This window comes from Kockovaella imperatae (assembly GCF_002102565.1).
Source record: "Kockovaella imperatae strain NRRL Y-17943 chromosome Unknown BD324scaffold_16, whole genome shotgun sequence".
NCBI lineage: Eukaryota > Fungi > Basidiomycota > Tremellomycetes > Tremellales > Cuniculitremaceae > Kockovaella > Kockovaella imperatae.
This window is the reverse complement of record NW_019028956.1, coordinates 185,032-202,251: the sequence shown is the minus strand read 5'-3', so window position 1 is coordinate 202,251 and position 17,220 is coordinate 185,032. Positions and strand designations below refer to the sequence as shown.

The window sequence follows — 17,220 nt, the reverse complement described above, 5'->3', positions numbered from 1 at the left end:
GCAGCGACATGTACATACGTGAAGCTGCTTGTATGGTAGATATCTAGCACACAGGTGGATCCAACTCACCAGATGCCGGCGACGATGGACTGAAAGATCGGGAACGGGAACGCCAACGAGCTGATCGGGGGTCTTCTCCTCCACTCCTGTGTGGTGGGTCTCAGTAGCCATCATGCTGATCCGAGCTAGCTGCGCCTCCCAGTCTTGAACCAGCGCGCCTGGCGGGAAAGACTAGAATAAAGAGTGTGAGGGAACGAAACCAAAATATTCGGATTCGACACCCCCGGAGCTCGACTATGGAAGCCCGCTTTGTAGTTGATATGTATATCCATCGTCTATGAGTACCCAGCTCGACGCTCTATCCAGGAAGCTTACCATCCAAGAAGGACCCTCGAGTCGGATGGGTCTGTTCCTGACATGGAACAAGAGTCCGACCGTCTTCTACTCAGGAAGGATCATACAGCACGGAACTGTGTCAAAGGTCGCTGGCATGGATATGGGCCCCCTAGGCTCTCAGAGGATGGTGCCAGGATACACACCTGCAAGCTGAACAGAGGAGCGGGGTCAAAGTTGGGCTTCAAATAATTGGAACATCCATCCCACTCCCCAGACCTAATGTATGGAGAATGCTCAAAGCAGGCTTGGCAAACCTTGACAAAGGTCCTACCTCAGCTGATGAGCTGTTTGGTGCTGCACAGGAGATCTGAAACTTGATTCCACAGGCTAAGATAGACAGGCTAATTGATAGCATGCCCAAGAGAATTGCCACACTCAGGAGGGACGGTGGGTGGTCGCTTACAAACCAAACTATGAATCTCAAGCTTTGAGAGTCACTTCTTTATCCCCTTCTGCAGGCACTGACAAAGTTTCATGTCTCTAGCTGTTTGCATGCATGAGATATGAATGGTCTAGGTCCACAGTATAATTTGCCATTGAATGGACGTTTGTGCGATAATTTTGCCACCCCACTGTATCGCTCATGAAACGTACGACGATGGACCTCGACCTGGATATGGGACAGATGGAGGCTTATTTACCGACGGCAAGAAAGGAGGACCTGGCTGTCTCATACATGATGGCCATCCTCTGTGCGGATCGCTCGACGCCCGGACTGCCATTCTGCCACCTTTGGCCCAGTGTGGTGCCACCTGATCGGCTTCGAGGCTAGCCACATGATTGGCTTCGAGGCTAGCTTGTTGGTGCACTATTGGCAGCTATCAGTCTCCTTGTGGTCTTTCCAGGGGTGCAGTCGGCTCCAGTCGTAAAGGTTTCCATGTCTCATGCTGACAGTGATTCCACTGACAGAGTATGCCAACATCGATGTGAAGGGACATTGAGCTTTGATGTTGCAAAAGATCGATCTCAGCATACTTCTGTCGGTGGAACCCGAGCCCATGAAGGCTCGACGCCTATCGCAGCTTCCGTATCTCACTCTCAACAGCATGCATCGTCCGCTCGACAACACGGCACCATTCTCGGGAGCGAACGGCGATTATTCCCTAATCAACCCTTTTACCAGATCCTAATATGGCCGGTACCTCGTAATAAACCCCCATTTCCTAATTCCTAATCACACCACTGCGTCATCATCCTTCCCCCCGCCCTTTGTGCAACTCAACCTCAACCTCACCATGAACCCACCATGACAGGCACATCCCCCGGCCTCCCAGGCCCATCGCGGGACCCATCCGCCTCCTCCATACGACGTCCACTAGGCGCTCGACGTCGCGGCATGGCGCCAGGTCTCTTCATCGCCAACCCGGACAACTCGGACGAAGAATACTCTCCGACGTCTCCCATCAGCCCATTAGCCACCTCTAGCTCATCTTCTGGCCAACATGCCACCGTACCCGCTCCTCAATCTGCCCCGCTCGCCTCACCTCTCCTCCCCCCACTCCCTCCTCCTCAACCTGAGCGTCACCTCAGGCGAGCTCAGACGACACCGATACCTGAACCACCACGGCATGAACAGAGACCGTCACTGGGTTCGTCGTCACCCTCCCGTGCACTTCCACCGCTACCCTCACCCCCGATCAGCTCACCAGACCCAGCCAGAGTCACCAGTCCATCCGACATGGTCAGTCCGTCGAGCAGTCGCGCCCGGTCTGGTTCGCTCCTGGGGAAGATTCGGGTCCAGGCGACCGTAGACAATGAATCGTTCACCACGGTGGACATTACTGGGATGCAGTCGGCCGAGGGGATCAAGGATAAGATATTTTCAAAGGTGAGTGGATGGTGTGGCCGTCGAGGCGAAGCCGAGACAGGCAGCGCTGGCGGGGAGCGAGATTGGCAGACAGCGGCCGGGACGACGTTTGCGAGTCTTGCGACGTAGGCTCCTCCTGCGTCGCTCTCCTGCGTCGCTGCAGACCTCGTCGTACGAGCCGCTGCCGCCCTCGATCGCCTTTGTCGCCTTCGCTGGCTAGCTGCCTCTCTCGGCTTCGCCTCGCTCGTCAGCTTCGCTCGCTCACTCGTGCAGCTCCGCTTTCGTGACGACGAATACCCCCACCTCTCCCTCTTCACCACCGACGTCGACCTCCAACCCTCTTCCACCCGCCTCACCAACGAAGCCCTCCTCCACCTCTGCCTGACCAAAGGCGACGCCAAAGCCAACCTCAAATTCTTCGTCATGCAAGATCATTTCGGCGACTCGTCCGCCACCGTTGTCCCTCCCGCCGCCCCGGAGACCGAACTCCCTCGCTCCAAAGGCTTTCGCCAGCTCGCCTCCATCTCCCCGAGCTCGAGCAGCCTGCCCACCCCGGATGAAGCTGCCTCCCCTGACATGGACGACGAGACGAGAAAACTCATCGCCCAGCTGCAGCGCGAGGAAGAGGATCAGACAGACGCCCGCCGTCGTCAACTCGAAGCCGACGAGGAACTCGCTCGTCGCGAACAGCGAGCCGAACGAGACGTCTGGGAGGCGATGCAGGAGATGGAGCTGGAAAATGCCCGCCAGCGTACCGCTCAGATCGAAGAAGACGAACGTCGCGCACGCCAGGTCGAAGCCGAGGACCGGCGTCAGGAACAAGAACGCCAAATGGAGATCGAGCGCGCTCAGGAAGAGGCCGCGAGGACAGCATGGAACATGGAACAGCAGGAAGCTCAGCAACAACGCACCGACCGTCACACTCAATTCGCAGAAGATCGTCGTCAACGGGCTCAACATTTCCGTCAACAGGGGGCAGACTTTACCTTCCCCACCGCTGTGCCGTTCCGCCCCGGCTCCCATCCACACGGCTCCACTCGCACTCCCGCTGGTTATATCGCCGCACGCAATGACGCTCCCTCCACCGGCGAACGCAACATGGATCCACGTCTCCGCCAGATGAGCGGCTACTCGTACCGCCAACGACCCTTTCCCGCCCTCAACACCGACCCCGCCCCCGCAGTCTCCCGTCCACCCTACGAAGGCGTCCCTCAACGCACCTACACGCCGGTACCGTCAACCTCGAAGCGTTCGTATGACACGGACATGTATCGCAGCTCGTCCATTGGGCAAGACGGTCGCTACCCCAGCCCCGTCTCCTTCCCTCGCCCGCACACTCGCAACGGCTCCTCCTCCTCCCTCTCCTACCTCGAAGACGTCTGGGACGACAGCACGCGCTCACGTCGTGGCTCAGCTTCAGAAGCCTACACCACGCTCGCCGCGGCACCCCGTCGCGCGAGTCACGCAGGCGACGATCGCAGCGGTCGTTGGGACGATACAGTGTCCTCGCAAAACACTGTCACCCGCCAAGACGTCGATCAGTGGACCCATATCCAACACATGCTTGCCGACACCAATGGCCTCCGCCCCACCGTTGACGACGAAGACGACGACAACGACGACAACGACGACGAAGAACAAGAAGAACAAGAAGAGGCCACCCTGTTCCTCCCTGCGTCCCGACCCAATCTTTCGGTCCAGACCAACGCTCGCCGCGGTCCGTTCAAGAACACCGACCAACATGCCGGCTGGCACGATCGGCCCAACCCCGAAGCCCTGTACGAAGTCCTCGACGAGGCCTTCCCCGAAGTCGATCTCGACAAACCCTTTGTGGACCCTGGTCTCGTCACTCCTACCACGCCTGGCGCCGAATCTCCCAGTCTCGAACAGCAACATCAGCCGCCCCTCCTCGCACCCATCCGCCCCCCAGTCCAGCCCACCCGTGACGTTGTCAAAACCGCCCACCGCAAATCCATCCGTGTCCTCGCCGCCCGCACCCTCTTCAAAGATGTCAAAAACGCCCTCACCGGTGAGCACAAGGAGCAAGAGGAGAAGAAACCCGAGGACAAACCCAAACGTCGAGCGAGCATGTGGGGTCACAAGATACAAGAAGTCACCCCGTCAAGACTGGAAGACGTTCCCCCGACGATCCCCGAATCTCCCGCGGCCGATGGCAAACCGGCCACTCTCCGCTGGGTCAAGGGCGAGCTGATCGGCTCTGGCTCCTATGGCAAGGTGTTCCTCGCCCTCAACGTCACTACTGGCGATATGATGGCGGTAAAGCAGGTCGAACGCCAGTCGATCGGTGGCGCGGTGGACAAGCGACTCCAGGGTCAATTCGACTCATTGAAATCTGAAATCGCTCTCCTCAAGGACCTCTTTCACCCCAACATTGTGGCATACCTCGGATGGGAGGAAACACCAGAAGCCCTGTCCATGTGAGTCCGCGCGCATCTACACGCTTCCTGACCGGCCCCATCACAGTTTCCTCGAATACATTCCCGGTGGCACCATTGCTGCGATCTACCGCACTCCCGCGCTCGCCGGAGGTTTCGAAGAACAACTCGTCAAATACTTCACCCGCCAGATCCTCGAAGGCCTTCTCTATCTCCACGAACGAAACATTCTCCATCGCGACCTCAAAGGGGACAACATTCTCGTCGACCTCAACGGACAGTGCAAGATTGTCGATTTTGGCATCTCCAAGCGGTACTCTGACGTCTACGACTCGATCATCGAGCAAAAGACCATGATGAAGGGGAGTTGGTATTGGATGGCACCAGAAGTTCTCGGTCCGACCAAAGGCGAGACACCAAAGTCGTACTCGGGCAAAATTGACATTTGGAGTACCGGCTGTTGCGTCGTCGAAATGTTCACAGGTCAAAAGCCCTTCCCGGGGGTTCAGCCCACCACCGCGATCCTGATGGTGAGTCGTTCGCCGGTCAAAATGGCTCGCTGACGATTTTCAAGGTGTTCCAAGGGGATATTCCCCCGATCCCCACCGATATCGGCATCTCTTCCACGGCGATGGATTTCATGACCCAGCGCTGTTTGGTCCATTCGTCGGAGAACCGCGCGACGGCCGCAGAGTGTCTACGTCATCCGTTTATCACAGAAGTGGATTCAAAGTGGACCTTTGCGCAGAGCAAGATTGGCAAATTTTTGGCGAAAAAGGAGACAAAGTCGGTCAGGCGAGGCGGGCGGGGCGAAGTCGAGCAGCGAAGCTGAGTCGAGCGAGGGGGGGCGAGGCGTGCGAGGCGAAGCCGAGCAGCTCAGGTAGATTCCCAACGGGCACGTGTCATTCACCTCGCAGCTGAGACGGGCGAGGCGAAGCCGAGCAGCCCATGTGGCTTTCCGACACATGTCACTCATCTCGCGGCTTCCCGATTGACACATGTCACTCATCTCGCGGCTTCCCGATACATGACATTCACCTCGCTCGGCTTCGCCTCGCTCGTACATGTCATTCAGCTCGCTCGACTTCACCTCGCTCGTACATCATGCACACATCTACTTGTCCACGACCGTGGTCGAGGTCACTACAATGTTCAGATCCATCGGCTCCTGAGGCCTGTTGACATCCAGCGGCCCTCTAAAGTCCTTGAGCTGCCCCGGCAGATTCTGCTTTGGCTCTTCGCCATCTCGTAGCATCCTCGACCCAGGCTGCGCAGCAAAGGGCAAATCAAAGGCGTCGGCGGACGAGTGGCTCTCGGCGAGATCCTCCAGATCCGCTCGATCCAGATTGAGTCGTTCACCCAGCGCACCCCACGGGTTGGACTGGCGTTCGAGGTCCCTCGGTCTGATACTCGCTCCGTCGTCCCGTCGGACCTTGCGCACGCCAAACGGACCTGCGGGCTGTCTGACAAAGACCGGCGCTGTCGTCCTACCCATGCCCGCTTCAGACGTCATGCTTCGAGGCAGAAGGATCTGGCATGAGCGCGGGGTGTTCGTCAAACCAACTCACCATGAGCGAGATGCAGGTCGAGATGAATGCGGAGAAGTAGGCCGAGACGAACAGACAGTCGGTCCAGAATCTGACAATCAGCCGTGGATCCCTTCACGCCCTACTCACGGAGTGGTGTTCAAAAACGCGTGCTTGGTATACCCATCCACCGAGAGTGCCATGAGCGTTGCCGAGTAGAGCAACCTGAACACTGTCCTTGCCAAGTTGAGCTCTTTGAAATAGTGCAGGCGACCCAGGACTTCTGGATTGGCACCTTGTTTGCGCTTTAGTCATCAGCCAGCGCTCCTCAGGTTGCTCCACCATACCCACCGACTCGTTGATGAATCCTGGGAACACCACAATGAGCCACAGCGACGAGACAAAGTTGATAATGGCCACGACGGACCCCGCGAGAAAGATGTTGTTCTCCATCTTGACAATGTTCTTCGTCTCGATCGAGCCTGCAGCGGGCATGATGCAAATGACCTGGAATCAGCACCATCGTCACCTATCTGAATCCCCACCGCGAGAGATCCCGCAACCCAGAGCTTGAAATAGATCGACTTGAACCAACTCTCATTGTTCCTCGATCGGATGGCGTTGATGAGATAGCCCCAGTACAGGGTCTCCTCGCCGTGCACTGCGAGCATGAGTGCCCATCCGACCGACATGACGTGATAACCGTTTCGCATGAGTGTTTGACGAGTGGCCGACCACTGTCGACGTCAGTATTCGCACTCCCTTCTCTGCCACTCACCAGTTGAAATGGCACTGGCAATATCTCCACCTCGTCAGGACCCACAGGAATCACCCCGTAGGCCTCTTGATACTTGATCCAAGTGATGATACCACACCAAGTGAGGAACTTGACATTCAGCCAAATGCTCTGACCCGCGAACCCACGCAAACCAGCGACACCATCAACATCATCAATATCACTGGACCAATCAGTAATGCCTTGCCTGCCCCGGACCGACCTACCCCATCGGAACGCGTCGCGTCGGGTGAACAGGAGACACTTGCCCCCGTCAAACGACCTTATATGCCATGCGACAAAGATGGCACCAATGACAGTGACAAAGAGTGATAGGACAGATGCGGCGGGGGAAGTGTGACACATGGTGAAGAGATGGGGGGGGGGGAGGGGGGAAAGAAGAGCACATCTGCTGCCATGTTCTTATATCCTGTGGAGCGACCACTTCGAAGGGCTGCTTTGAAGGGATAAATTGGGAAGGGATCGTTTGAAGGATGCTAGTGGGATGTGGGTAGCCTTTGCGGGAAATTGAGTGGGTAGAGCCTTGTGAGGATGAGTGCAGCAATGTGTCTTGAGTGGGCAGAGCCCTGTGAGGATGAGCAACATGTCCTTGAGTGGGTAGAGCCTTATAAGGTTGACTTGGTTGGGCACAGCCTTGTGTGAGTACACAGGAGGGAGATCGTCTGTGTGAGGCACCTTTAGCCATCAGCACACAATCATGCTCCAATTGTACATCCACACAGGCGCTAATCAAAATACCTGCCAAACCTCCCCTGCAGCGTCTCATAGATGAAGAATATCATGGCCGAGCTCGGCGCACTCCTCAACACTGTCATCCCACATCCCGCATACAACCCTTTGATCCCTTTCGTCTTCCAAATCTTTTGACCCATTGCCAAGAAACCCAATCTCGGCTTATCAGGATGTAATTCGGCCCACGTTTGGATGGACGATTTGACACTGTCCGCAGGGAAAAGGATGACATTGTACGCTGCTCCTGCCGCTGCGCCCGATGCCATGAGTTGCCATGTCGGGAGATCAGACTTGACCAAAGGGGTCGCGACCATCGCTTGTCGCCGAGAAAGGAACCAACCAGAGACGAGTTCGTAAGTTGTGAACCACGCGGCAGATCCTCCAGTTTCTCGGAAAAGTGTCCCCAGTTGTCCGAGCCAGAGTCCACGGATGCCTTGGGTACGAAGGGTGGAAAAGATGAGAGAAAGGGGGCCTTCGGGTGGAGCGACAGTTCCCAAAGTCCTTGCGCTACTCGCTGGGCCGCCCGTGCTGGCGCTCATGCCGGCCTCCCTCACCAACATTTGCACCTGCATCCGACACTTGATAAGCTCAATCGGTGTCCTTTCGTCAGCCCAACGCCTGACCAAGGCGCACCCTCACAAGATAAAACTCGCACACGCGCCTGCAGCTCCGGCGGCCAAAGCCAACTCTGGCGTGCTCAGCTCTCTCCTCTTCCCCAACACCTTTTCCGAAACTCCCGGCGACGACGACGACGCCGCAACGATGGCATCTTGACACTTGTTGTAGACCAAAAACAGTGTCGCATTCTCCGCCATAGCGCCGATAACAGGCATCGACAAGCCCTGATCATCAGCGCGCACCCCGCCGATACCCTTGAGCCCACCCTATACAGCCCCCGCCATCCTTCCTTCCCATACGTCTGTTTAAAGCAATCCAGCGGTCCACTGAACGATGCAGGTGCGTCCCCGGGCTGAGACTGTAACCTCACTTTGACCAGATCAAACGGATGCTCAAACACCTTTGAAATCATCCCCGCAATCTGAACCCCCCATCAGTCCCATCAGCACTCTCACAACAACCCACAGATCCAAACGTGATATCCCTCGCTGCATTTGCCTTGGCCCCATCGTCAGACATGGTGGTGTTGGTCAAGAGATAGAGAGAAAAAAAATCAAAATTTAAACCCAAAAATAATGCATGATAATGCTGCAAACAACATGCCTCAATCCGGCTTGGGAGTCTTTGGCTCCGGTATACTCGGACGACGATCCTCCACATACTCTGGCACCAGCTCTTGCAATATACTCCTCTCCATATCCTGCCTCGGCCTTATAGTCGACGTCCTACTGTCCCCCGACCCCGTCATCGTCGTGATAGGCTGCGACCCGCGTCTCGTTTGAGACATTTCAATCGCCGCGGCGCGAGCTGTCCCTTGTGACAATCGCGAGGCGTCGGAGCCAAGACGCGGCGAGTTGGGCGACCTCGACCGTGGAATAAAGCTCGCTCTGACCCAAGACCCACTCCCATCCTGGCGTTGTCCCGAGGGTGATGTCGTCGGCGACATGGCATCTCTTCGGACCTTTCTCCGGACCATCCGTTTTGTGCTTTAAAATGTCAGCGACCAGCCCTTTTGGCTCGTTTGACCCACTGCCACTCGACGAGGCCATAGATAATGGCATCAAGGATGCCCTGCGAGAATATGAACCACCTCGAGACCGCTCTCAACGGCTTTGGCGGCGTTCCAGCAATATCATCTGGTTGTGGTGAGCCGTATTCAGTCTCCGCCACACTCACAAATGATCCTGACAAGGGACACTGAGAACAACATGACATACTGCCATCAGCCATGCTCAACACTGTCCAGCACTCACGCCCAGAGGAAACCACAACATCAACAACGACGTCTTCCTGTTCAAATACGACGCCATACTCTCCTCCACAAATACGATCGACTCGCCCTGTCTCGGCGCGAACGGATCCTCTTGTGATCTTGGCGGGGCCGTCACCTTGAGCACGTTCATCAAATCCAACTGCTCATCCTCTGTATCACTCTTCACTTCTTCTGCCTGCGTGTCGAGACTGGGCTTTGGCTCCGTTGGCACGGGGGTGATCAACTCGTCGTTGTATGCCGAATCGGAAATGCTCGGTCTCACGCTGACACTGTTCCTCGCTGTAGGTACCGTCGGCGTCTCGAGCAGTCTCGACGGCGCAGAGCTAGTCGTCGCAGCAGAACCCCGCCTGATGTCCTGCTCCACCCTGATCCGTGGTTGTCCAAATGGACTGCCATCTGGCCACGACTCGCGGTTCGGCGAGGCGACTTCCGAGGGCGAGACATAATCGACAGGTGCTGGCCCGTCATCGGACGAAAGCGAGCCAAACGGTCTCGGAATGGATGTCTGAGGGGTGGATGAGAACAACCCCGTCCTTGGTCTCTTTCGTCGACCGCGAGTCGGGCTGAAATTGGTAGACGGTCCGCCATACTTTTGTCCGTCAATCTGAAATACTGGCAGATCGACCCGCTCCCATGGGGGAATCTCCTCCAAGGGCGCGGTAGGCTGTCCCTCTTCTTCTTCTCTTGATCGCCTTTTTACGCGGAGAAATGACAGACCGCGGCTTTTGCGTTTGAACGATTCGAGTCCAAACGGAGACGACCTGCGGTGATTGGAATACGTGCCGGTGGGAGAGTCTGAATAAGGGGAGCGGATCTTGTCGGGTCGACGGAGGAAGACGTAGAGTCGAGCATAGAGGATGGAGATGGCGATGAAAACGATCGCCCTGGGTGGGTCAGCCAACGTTCACCCCTGGTGCGCCTCACCTGGGAATGAATTGCATGAGCTCGGAGAAGAGTCCGGTGGGATAGTAGCAGATGCCCCCGCCTAATCATCAGCGCCGAGTCACCAGAGCACATCTCACTCGGCTTGTACCCGTAGATTTCATATCCCATGACGGAGAGACCAAACGAGCATACCCAGACTGGCATCAGCCATGAAATTGTGCGTCGTCTCACCCAGCAGCAACAACCACGCCCATCGTTTCTCGAGCCAGAGGGTGATGGCATGGAGGGGCTTGAAAAGTTCAGCCGAGTCAGCCGAGCGTGACTCACGTAGATCAAGATCATGTACGTTGACAGAGCCAGCAACAATGTCCACATGTGTTCTTAACGTTTTCAGCCCCCCAGAGTCGACACTGGCTTACCTGACCAGATCGTGGCCACGAGCACCACGCCGATACCATCACACGCTGTCCCTGGCTTCAGTCCGCCCTCTGATAGCCCTATGGATACGCCAATCGCACCAACGATGCTGAGATAAAAGTACCCTTAGCATATGGTATGATGTTCTTCCCCCCTCACTCACCCCAAGGCCAGGTCCGACACCACGAGTGATTGCACTATTCTCATTCGCGTGGTCGCTGGTCTCCCTTTTGCAAACTCCAAATATGCCATGGACCCGAGTATAATCAACGCACCGACGATGGTGGAGAACTGCAGGAAATCCCCGTTCAGCAAGGTTCATTTTCCAACAATGTCTCACCAAAATAATCTCGTCCACGATCATGACCCACTTGTCCCCTTCGACAGGGACGGGGATGGCCCTGCCGACGAGACTCGCGCCGACATGATAGAGCGAGTCCACTACTGGCATGACTATGTCGTGTCCATGAGTGGCCAAGGGGGGGTTGGGGAAGGGGGGGCGGGGGGGGTTTGGAGACAGAGTATCTACAAGGGAGAAGGATAGGTTACAGGTCGATATATGGACGACGAAGACGTCGTCCTTGTTACGTTGTTATTTTTCCCCTCCGTCGGGTTGATTAGCAAACCATTTTTGTAATGCAATTTTGTAATCGATTAGGAGCGTCAACCCGTCGTATTAGGTTTTGCCCCTCAGGGGTCTTCGTGGCGTTTGTTAAAAGTGGCGCCCGTGTGTATGCGCCCTTGTGGCTGCATACACATTGTGCCAAACACACCTCCTGTTCTTTTCCTGTCGATCAGATATAGTAAATGAAAGAACGAAAAGCCCCATCCAGAGAGACACTCCTCTTCCTTAGGGACATGGTTCATTCCAAAAGCTACATATGCATGTGGCTGGACTCCGATCCGTATGGCGTGCATACTCGCATCAGATGCGCTGTGCCGCGACCTCGGCTTCTATAGGTAATGGCATCGGCCGACCCATGGCCTCAGTGACACCGCTGGATTCCAGAAACTGAGCCCATTTCGGCTCGATGAAGAGCGCACTGAGGTGTCATCAGCACGCGTCGTCGTCTCTCACCTTGACCTACCTCGCCTCGGCGACGACGATCCCATCCAAAGTCTCCATAGACCCACTGACCCATACTTTTCGCCCGTCCATCTTGTCCAGCTTTGTCCGGAGCACCACAAACTGGCTTGTTAGCGTGGTGGACGTCAAGGACCCACCTGATCCGCCATACATGGAGACTTGTAGTTGATTGTCAGACTCGCTGTGACGCCAATGTGCGTCTTGATATTGAGCAAGGCCTGGCCATCAGCGTCGTGGAGAGCTCGGTCCAAAACTCACATTCCTCGCCAACGTCTCGTCAAACGTCGTCGCGATCAGACCTCCATGTATGATCCCATCGTGCCCGCACAAAGCTCTTCCGTAGTGTAACACAGCTGAGGGGTCAACTCGTCCCAGTCACTTTGTCACCCACCAACGGCCTCTGATTCATCCCTCTTTGCCCACAGCAACGGGGCAATGGCGAGCTTGCCGGGACCCCGCAATGTCCCCGCGGTGAGCGAATTGTGAACCTTTTGGGGATCGAATTTGGAATACGGTCCTGTCCCTCAGCTCGATGCCCCCCTCATCCGCACACTCACTCGTCTCATACCATCCCCCACTCGTCCCGTCACCACCCCTCACTCTATCCCTCATCTCGTGCGTTATATTCAACCCCTGAATCTCCCTCTCGACATCACTCGTGATCGCCTTGCCCCGTGTCGAATCCTTCTCAGGCGGAGGAGGCGAGTACCGTGGATATAATAGCAAGACCAGATTCGGTGGAAAGGCCGATCCAACGAGGTACGTCGCGGGAAAAGCGAGCAAGAGGACTACATGTCAGTGGAATTCTGACCACCATCTCGCTCACAGAATCGAGTGGACCATTTGCGCAAAGGCGTCCGGCGAGTCTCACTGTACCAGCGCCGGATCACCTGATGCCTCGGCCCTATACTTGTCCTCAACACACCACCCAACATCATGTCAAGTGGTGAAAATGCAACATGCCCGATTTTCGGGCTCATCCACTCTCCGGAAATAACCGGCAATTGTACATTTGGGCCCCCATTTTTCGTTCTATAATCTACGAAGGGACTCGGCCCGCCAGCAGGCCAGCTCCGTGACCCACAGCATGCAACATGTTGACCGGCAGGAACCCCTCACCCACACCGACAGACCTAGCCAAATCGTTCATCTGAGAGAACAACAGATAGTCTCGCGAGTGCATTCCAGCGGGCGTGAACAGTTGCGTCCCGGCGACGATTCCGACTGGGGGGTCAGCGACAATAGGCAACCAAAACGACTCACTGGCAAACGCTGCGATCGTACACACAGATAGCCATCCGATAGCTTCATGACTCGCATAGATCACCTTTTTCCCACCCTCCGCTTTCACCCCTCGCCTCTTGATATCCTCTTCGAGCACTGTGCACCGTCTCCCAGCAGCCGAAACGACGGCATCATAGGCCCCGTGAATGACAACTGACGTGGCCTTGGGATGAGCCTGATCCAACACCTCTTGCACGTTGACAGGCTCCGGCTCGGCAGTGTACGCGGGGGGGTCCTCCTTCCGTGAAGGCCCTGGGACCTCGTCCGTGCCCACGCTCACATCGGCGTACTCGACCACCTGATCCGGGGCACGTTTCTATTATCAGCACAGCTCACCGAGACTCGCCCCTACCTTGGCTCGTTGACGTCTCGTCACCACCGTCTCGACGACTTCATCCTCATCCTCCTGCTCCGCCGTCACCAGGCCATCCGCTAAACGTCGATTGATCTCATCCCCGAGATTCCTTGACAAGGTCGGCGCGCCAGACGAGCTCGTACCAATCTTGGCATGTCCTCCAACCCTGAGTGCATTGGCGGCCGCGGCACGGGCCTCATCCAGGTCGAATCGCATCCGATCAATCGTCTCTTTGAGCTGAAGGTTCTCCTGCTTTTGTACCTCTAGCACCGATTCGGCCCGCCTCGCAGACTCCAGGTCCGATTGCATCCGCTTGACCTCCATCTCGAGACTCTGAATCTCCCCCGTGTACTGCGGTCAGCCAGAGTCCCCCGGCGACCTCCTCACCTTTGCCTCGTCCGCTTCGTGCTCCTGCGCAGTCTCCTCCAATGTCCTGATCTCTGCGTCGCGATCCCGAAGCATGTCTCGAAGTCGTTGCGCCTCGTCTGGCCGTGAGCCCGGATCCAGCGCGTACACTCACCACACTGCGAATCATACATCTTTTGCATGCTCGCTCGGCTCTCTTTAGACTGCTCGAGCAGTCTCTGCACGTTGGACAGATCCGCTTCGAGCTGTCGTCAGCAAGGTCACGCTACGTCTTTCACCCACCCCGCTGATCTGAATCTTTTGCGCCAACTCATTGTTCCTCAAATCCTTGTCCTCTTTGCGCTTCAACGCGAGCTCGTGACGTGCTTCCTCGAGTTGCCGCTCAAGGTCCATGACCATCCGGTCATTGTCGGCCCTGGACATCAGGCCAAATCTTCACACCTCTACACCCACCCTAACAAGGCCAACTGCCTCTCGGACTCTTTCAACTTTCTCGCCAGCTCCCCGTTCTGCTTCTGCAGCGCCTGCAACTTGTCGTGCGAGGTTCTCAACGACAAACTCGAGCCAGTCTGACAGTTGAGCACGGTCACATCGCCACTCACTCACCGAGAGCCTGCTCAACCTCGGGTTCATCGCCTCGAGCATTTCCTCCCCAAGCTGATCATCCGTCTCATCCACCTCGTCCTCGGTGATTTCTACCGTCGGCTCCGACTCCGGGTCCTGCACTTCCACCTGCTCACTCGCCACACTTTCTGGGGACTTGGGTGAATGAAATTCTTCGGACAGTGGGGACCCGACCTCTTTTCCAAACGTCGGCGACGCTGTGAACGACCTCGACGACATGCTCCTACCGATCGGTCTGAACTCTTCTCCGTCCACATCACTTGATATAGACCCATTGGCACTGCCTCGTCGTCGTCGGCTGGCTGGACTGGGCCTCGCAAACGATCCAAAGTTGCCAAAGGCACTGGGCGGACCCCAGTGCCTCGTCCTAGCTGCCAATGGCGAGTCCATGTGCGAGTCGGAGAGCGTCTTGGGCCGTTTGGGCATGCCTGGACGACTGATGGTTGGAGCATTCAGGGCATGAGGGAATGACCTGCTGACGGTAGGTGCGGAAGTCTGTCGATCAAGCGCGTATCCGACATTCTCGTCCGAGCTGGATGACGAATCCGAGGGCGAACGGATACGATCCGAGTTGCGTCGACGATGCTGCCTTGGAGTTGTCTCTTCGAGTTCGCGAAAGGCTGTCGGAGGAAGAGATTGTGATGTGGTCATCCCTGGATCAGGTGAACGTGCGGGGGACAATTTGGTAGCACTGCATGTCAGCTTTTGTCACAAGCTTTTCGACTCTCACTTTAAAAATCCAAACATCTCCTCAGGACCCAATCTCAGATCCCCATGAGGCTTGACAAGGTCCCGCAGGACGACATCCTCACCCGGATCAAGTATCGTCACATCGTGCTCTCGCTCATACTGTGCGACAACTTTTTGATTTCTCGTCAGCGACGCCTCTCACACACACTGTGCACATACCATCGGGCAAGTCGCCACAGAGAATGTACCCCGCCTCCCCAATGAGACTATCCAAAATACTCTGTAGCTCTGAGTCTGACCTCTGATTTGACTCCATGGTGAGATGTCGATAGCTCGTCGCTGGACAAGAGAGACAGAGAGAGATGAAACACGGGTCAACAACAATGAGATGCGGGGCACCACGTGTAGCGGAATCAAACCAAAATCCGCCACACGCAACCCTCGGTGAATCGAAATTTTCGGCGTTTTCTAAACACCGAAATCCCAACGTCTTAATACTCGTTGACGGTGGTCTCTGGACCTCCTCCTCATCCCTCAAGACACCATCCAAGACCAAGCAAGTGAGTGGGTGAAGGGGGCATTCACAGGACACGGCTAGGAAGAGACATTTGGGGCAATGTCAGAGTTCCTGAAGAATACCATCAGGGGTCTCAATCGAATGGAGAGACCCTCGGAGCCGTGTGCTGGGATGGCATTGGTTGTCAGTGTGCTGACTTTTTGCGCAGGATGGGTCGATTCACAGAGTACTCTGTCGTCGGGCGAAAGCTCCCGAGCGAGGCGGACCCGTCGCCCAAGCTCTAGTGGGTGATGTGTGCCGGGTTCGCTGTGCTGACCGTCTGTTTAGCCGGATGAGAATCTTCGCTCCCAACGATGTCGTTGCAAAGTCTCGATTCTGGTACTACCTTCGTCAATTGAAAAAGGTCAAAAAGGCCAGCGGAGAGATTGTCGGACTCAACGTCGTGAGTCTAGTCAATGTTTCACCCCGTCTCACGCCCCAGATCTCCGAGAAACGACCCCTCAAGGTCAAAAACTTTGCCATCTGGCTCCGATACGACTCTCGATCAGGTACCCACAACGTGAGCAGCACTCCTACCATCCGCCCCCCACCCCTTTCTGACTACCTCCCCTTGCAGATGGTCAAAGAGTTCCGAGCCCTTTCCCGAGCTGAAGCCGTCGAGGCCATGTACCAAAACATGGCTGCCCAACACCGAGCCCGATTCAGGAACGTCCAGATCCTCCGAGTCGCTGAGATTGCCAAAAAGGACGACGTCAGGAGACCATACATCAAACAACTCCTCGACCCCAAACTCAAATTCCCTTTGCCTCACAGGAGGACCAAGTCCAAGGCTTGGTACGCCGCCAACAGACCTGTGAGTGGAATATGGCGAGGGTGTCGCTGACGTGTAGGCTACCTGGGCTTAGGAGGATGTATGTGGATGCCTGCTATGCATCGAGATATGACGATGGTTTGGTCAACGAGCATTCAGTGAAGGGTCTGTGAAGGGATCTCGAGTGTTGATGGGCTTCTCATTGTCGCGGACTCGCGTGGAACAAGCTGGGGGAATTGTCCCAGAAATGCTGCCAAGCGACTTGCACCCCTGTCGCAAACCCGCCTTTGAGCTAGTGCCTATCGCACCACAACCATGATTTCCTGCTGAGCCTGGGCGGAGGCACATCTGTCACACTGAACGCTCAAGCACGTTCTGTATTGACCTCGAGTGTGCGAGGTCCATCCAGGGACTGTACTGTCTCAAGAACGGCACGCACAGCGTCGAAGCTTGATACAATCTCCGTTCCTACACTTCAGTCAGACTGCAGTTGTCGAAAGATATCTGTGATTGCTCGACGCCGTTGTCATCAGCGGTGAACAAGGAGAGCTGCTCCGACGCCTTGCCGAGGATTGCACCTGTACTACTGACCACACCAGAGGATCCGTGGCATTGGTCCACCAGCGGATCACGGACGAAG

General features: G+C 56.2%; 7 protein-coding genes across 7 annotated transcripts; 2 read left to right on the top strand and 5 right to left on the bottom strand.

Annotated features, from left to right (window-relative positions):
- The first annotated feature begins 1,506 nt into the window (after positions 1–1,506).
- Positions 1,507–5,624, top strand: BD324DRAFT_637857 (hypothetical protein). The gene is made up of 4 exons (XM_022017057.1): positions 1,507–2,224; positions 2,477–4,641; positions 4,688–5,129; positions 5,174–5,624. Exons 1-4 carry the CDS (start codon positions 1,643–1,645, stop codon positions 5,429–5,431), a joined length of 3,447 nt encoding a protein of 1,148 aa, XP_021868262.1. The 5' UTR covers positions 1,507–1,642; the 3' UTR covers positions 5,432–5,624.
- Positions 5,560–7,298, bottom strand: BD324DRAFT_637852 (hypothetical protein). The gene is made up of 6 exons (XM_022017056.1): positions 6,904–7,298; positions 6,671–6,862; positions 6,477–6,632; positions 6,276–6,430; positions 6,168–6,237; positions 5,560–6,130 (listed from the first exon to the last, which is right to left on the bottom strand). The coding sequence occupies exons 1-6, from the start codon at positions 7,264–7,266 to the stop codon at positions 5,714–5,716; spliced, it is 1,353 nt and encodes a 450-aa protein (XP_021868261.1). The 5' UTR covers positions 7,267–7,298; the 3' UTR covers positions 5,560–5,713.
- Positions 7,268–8,834, bottom strand: BD324DRAFT_637848 (mitochondrial carrier domain-containing protein). The gene is made up of 4 exons (XM_022017055.1): positions 8,737–8,834; positions 8,537–8,692; positions 8,293–8,495; positions 7,268–8,253 (listed from the first exon to the last, which is right to left on the bottom strand). The coding sequence occupies exons 1-4, from the start codon at positions 8,788–8,790 to the stop codon at positions 7,647–7,649; spliced, it is 1,020 nt and encodes a 339-aa protein (XP_021868260.1). The 5' UTR covers positions 8,791–8,834; the 3' UTR covers positions 7,268–7,646.
- BD324DRAFT_637845 (hypothetical protein) lies at positions 8,835–11,405 on the bottom strand. Its single transcript, XM_022017054.1, has 11 exons — positions 11,187–11,405; positions 11,010–11,137; positions 10,849–10,955; positions 10,757–10,809; positions 10,661–10,718; positions 10,567–10,626; positions 10,469–10,529; positions 9,525–10,428; positions 9,448–9,487; positions 9,302–9,407; positions 8,835–9,257 (listed from the first exon to the last, which is right to left on the bottom strand). The coding sequence occupies exons 1-11, from the start codon at positions 11,295–11,297 to the stop codon at positions 8,876–8,878; spliced, it is 2,010 nt and encodes a 669-aa protein (XP_021868259.1). The 5' UTR covers positions 11,298–11,405; the 3' UTR covers positions 8,835–8,875.
- A 366-nt stretch (positions 11,406–11,771) lies between these two features.
- BD324DRAFT_584263 (HotDog domain-containing protein) lies at positions 11,772–12,868 on the bottom strand (the record flags this gene model as incomplete). Its single annotated transcript, XM_022013674.1, has 7 exons — positions 11,772–11,889; positions 11,935–12,035; positions 12,071–12,151; positions 12,192–12,286; positions 12,325–12,450; positions 12,491–12,721; positions 12,760–12,868. The coding sequence occupies 7 exons, from the start codon at positions 12,866–12,868 to the stop codon at positions 11,772–11,774; spliced, it is 861 nt and encodes a 286-aa protein (XP_021868258.1).
- Positions 12,869–12,972: 104 nt separating this feature from the next.
- BD324DRAFT_643657 (hypothetical protein) lies at positions 12,973–15,568 on the bottom strand (the record flags this gene model as incomplete). Its single annotated transcript, XM_022017563.1, has 12 exons — positions 12,973–13,157; positions 13,197–13,515; positions 13,570–13,923; positions 13,960–14,012; positions 14,093–14,183; positions 14,221–14,353; positions 14,392–14,507; positions 14,545–14,998; positions 15,035–15,057; positions 15,082–15,253; positions 15,293–15,411; positions 15,461–15,568. The coding sequence occupies 12 exons, from the start codon at positions 15,566–15,568 to the stop codon at positions 12,973–12,975; spliced, it is 2,127 nt and encodes a 708-aa protein (XP_021868257.1).
- A 43-nt stretch (positions 15,569–15,611) lies between these two features.
- BD324DRAFT_186436 (putative 60s ribosomal protein l20) lies at positions 15,612–16,861 on the top strand. Its single transcript, XM_022012126.1, has 4 exons — positions 15,612–16,052; positions 16,097–16,211; positions 16,251–16,622; positions 16,660–16,861. Exons 1-4 carry the CDS (start codon positions 15,979–15,981, stop codon positions 16,672–16,674), a joined length of 576 nt encoding a protein of 191 aa, XP_021868256.1. The 5' UTR covers positions 15,612–15,978; the 3' UTR covers positions 16,675–16,861.
- The last annotated feature ends 359 nt before the right edge of the window (positions 16,862–17,220 follow it).

Coding starts and splice junctions, on each gene's coding strand:
- BD324DRAFT_637857 (XM_022017057.1), top strand. CDS start 1,643: ATGACAGGCACATCCCCCGGCCTCCCAGGCCCATCGCGGGACCCATCC. Junction 2,225..2,476: donor AGGATAAGATATTTTCAAAG/GTGAGTGGATGG, acceptor TCACTCGTGCAG/CTCCGCTTTCGTGACGACGA. Junction 5,130..5,173: donor CCACCACCGCGATCCTGATG/GTGAGTCGTTCG, acceptor ACGATTTTCAAG/GTGTTCCAAGGGGATATTCC.
- BD324DRAFT_637852 (XM_022017056.1), bottom strand. CDS start 7,266: ATGTGTCACACTTCCCCCGCCGCATCTGTCCTATCACTCTTTGTCACT. Junction 6,633..6,670: donor GGGTTGCGGGATCTCTCGCG/GTGGGGATTCAG, acceptor TGCTGATTCCAG/GTCATTTGCATCATGCCCGC. Junction 6,238..6,275: donor GCGTTTTTGAACACCACTCC/GTGAGTAGGGCG, acceptor GCTGATTGTCAG/ATTCTGGACCGACTGTCTGT.
- BD324DRAFT_637845 (XM_022017054.1), bottom strand. CDS start 11,297: ATGCCAGTAGTGGACTCGCTCTATCATGTCGGCGCGAGTCTCGTCGGC. Junction 10,719..10,756: donor CGTACATGATCTTGATCTAC/GTGAGTCACGCT, acceptor GAACTTTTCAAG/CCCCTCCATGCCATCACCCT. Junction 9,258..9,301: donor TATGGCCTCGTCGAGTGGCA/GTGGGTCAAACG, acceptor GACATTTTAAAG/CACAAAACGGATGGTCCGGA.
- BD324DRAFT_637848 (XM_022017055.1), bottom strand. CDS start 8,790: ATGTCTGACGATGGGGCCAAGGCAAATGCAGCGAGGGATATCACGTTT. Junction 8,693..8,736: donor GGGATATCACGTTTGGATCT/GTGGGTTGTTGT, acceptor TGGGGGGTTCAG/ATTGCGGGGATGATTTCAAA. Junction 8,496..8,536: donor GATGGCGGGGGCTGTATAGG/GTGGGCTCAAGG, acceptor GCTGATGATCAG/GGCTTGTCGATGCCTGTTAT.
- BD324DRAFT_186436 (XM_022012126.1), top strand. CDS start 15,979: ATGGGTCGATTCACAGAGTACTCTGTCGTCGGGCGAAAGCTCCCGAGC. Junction 16,053..16,096: donor GACCCGTCGCCCAAGCTCTA/GTGGGTGATGTG, acceptor CCGTCTGTTTAG/CCGGATGAGAATCTTCGCTC. Junction 16,212..16,250: donor AGATTGTCGGACTCAACGTC/GTGAGTCTAGTC, acceptor CTCACGCCCCAG/ATCTCCGAGAAACGACCCCT.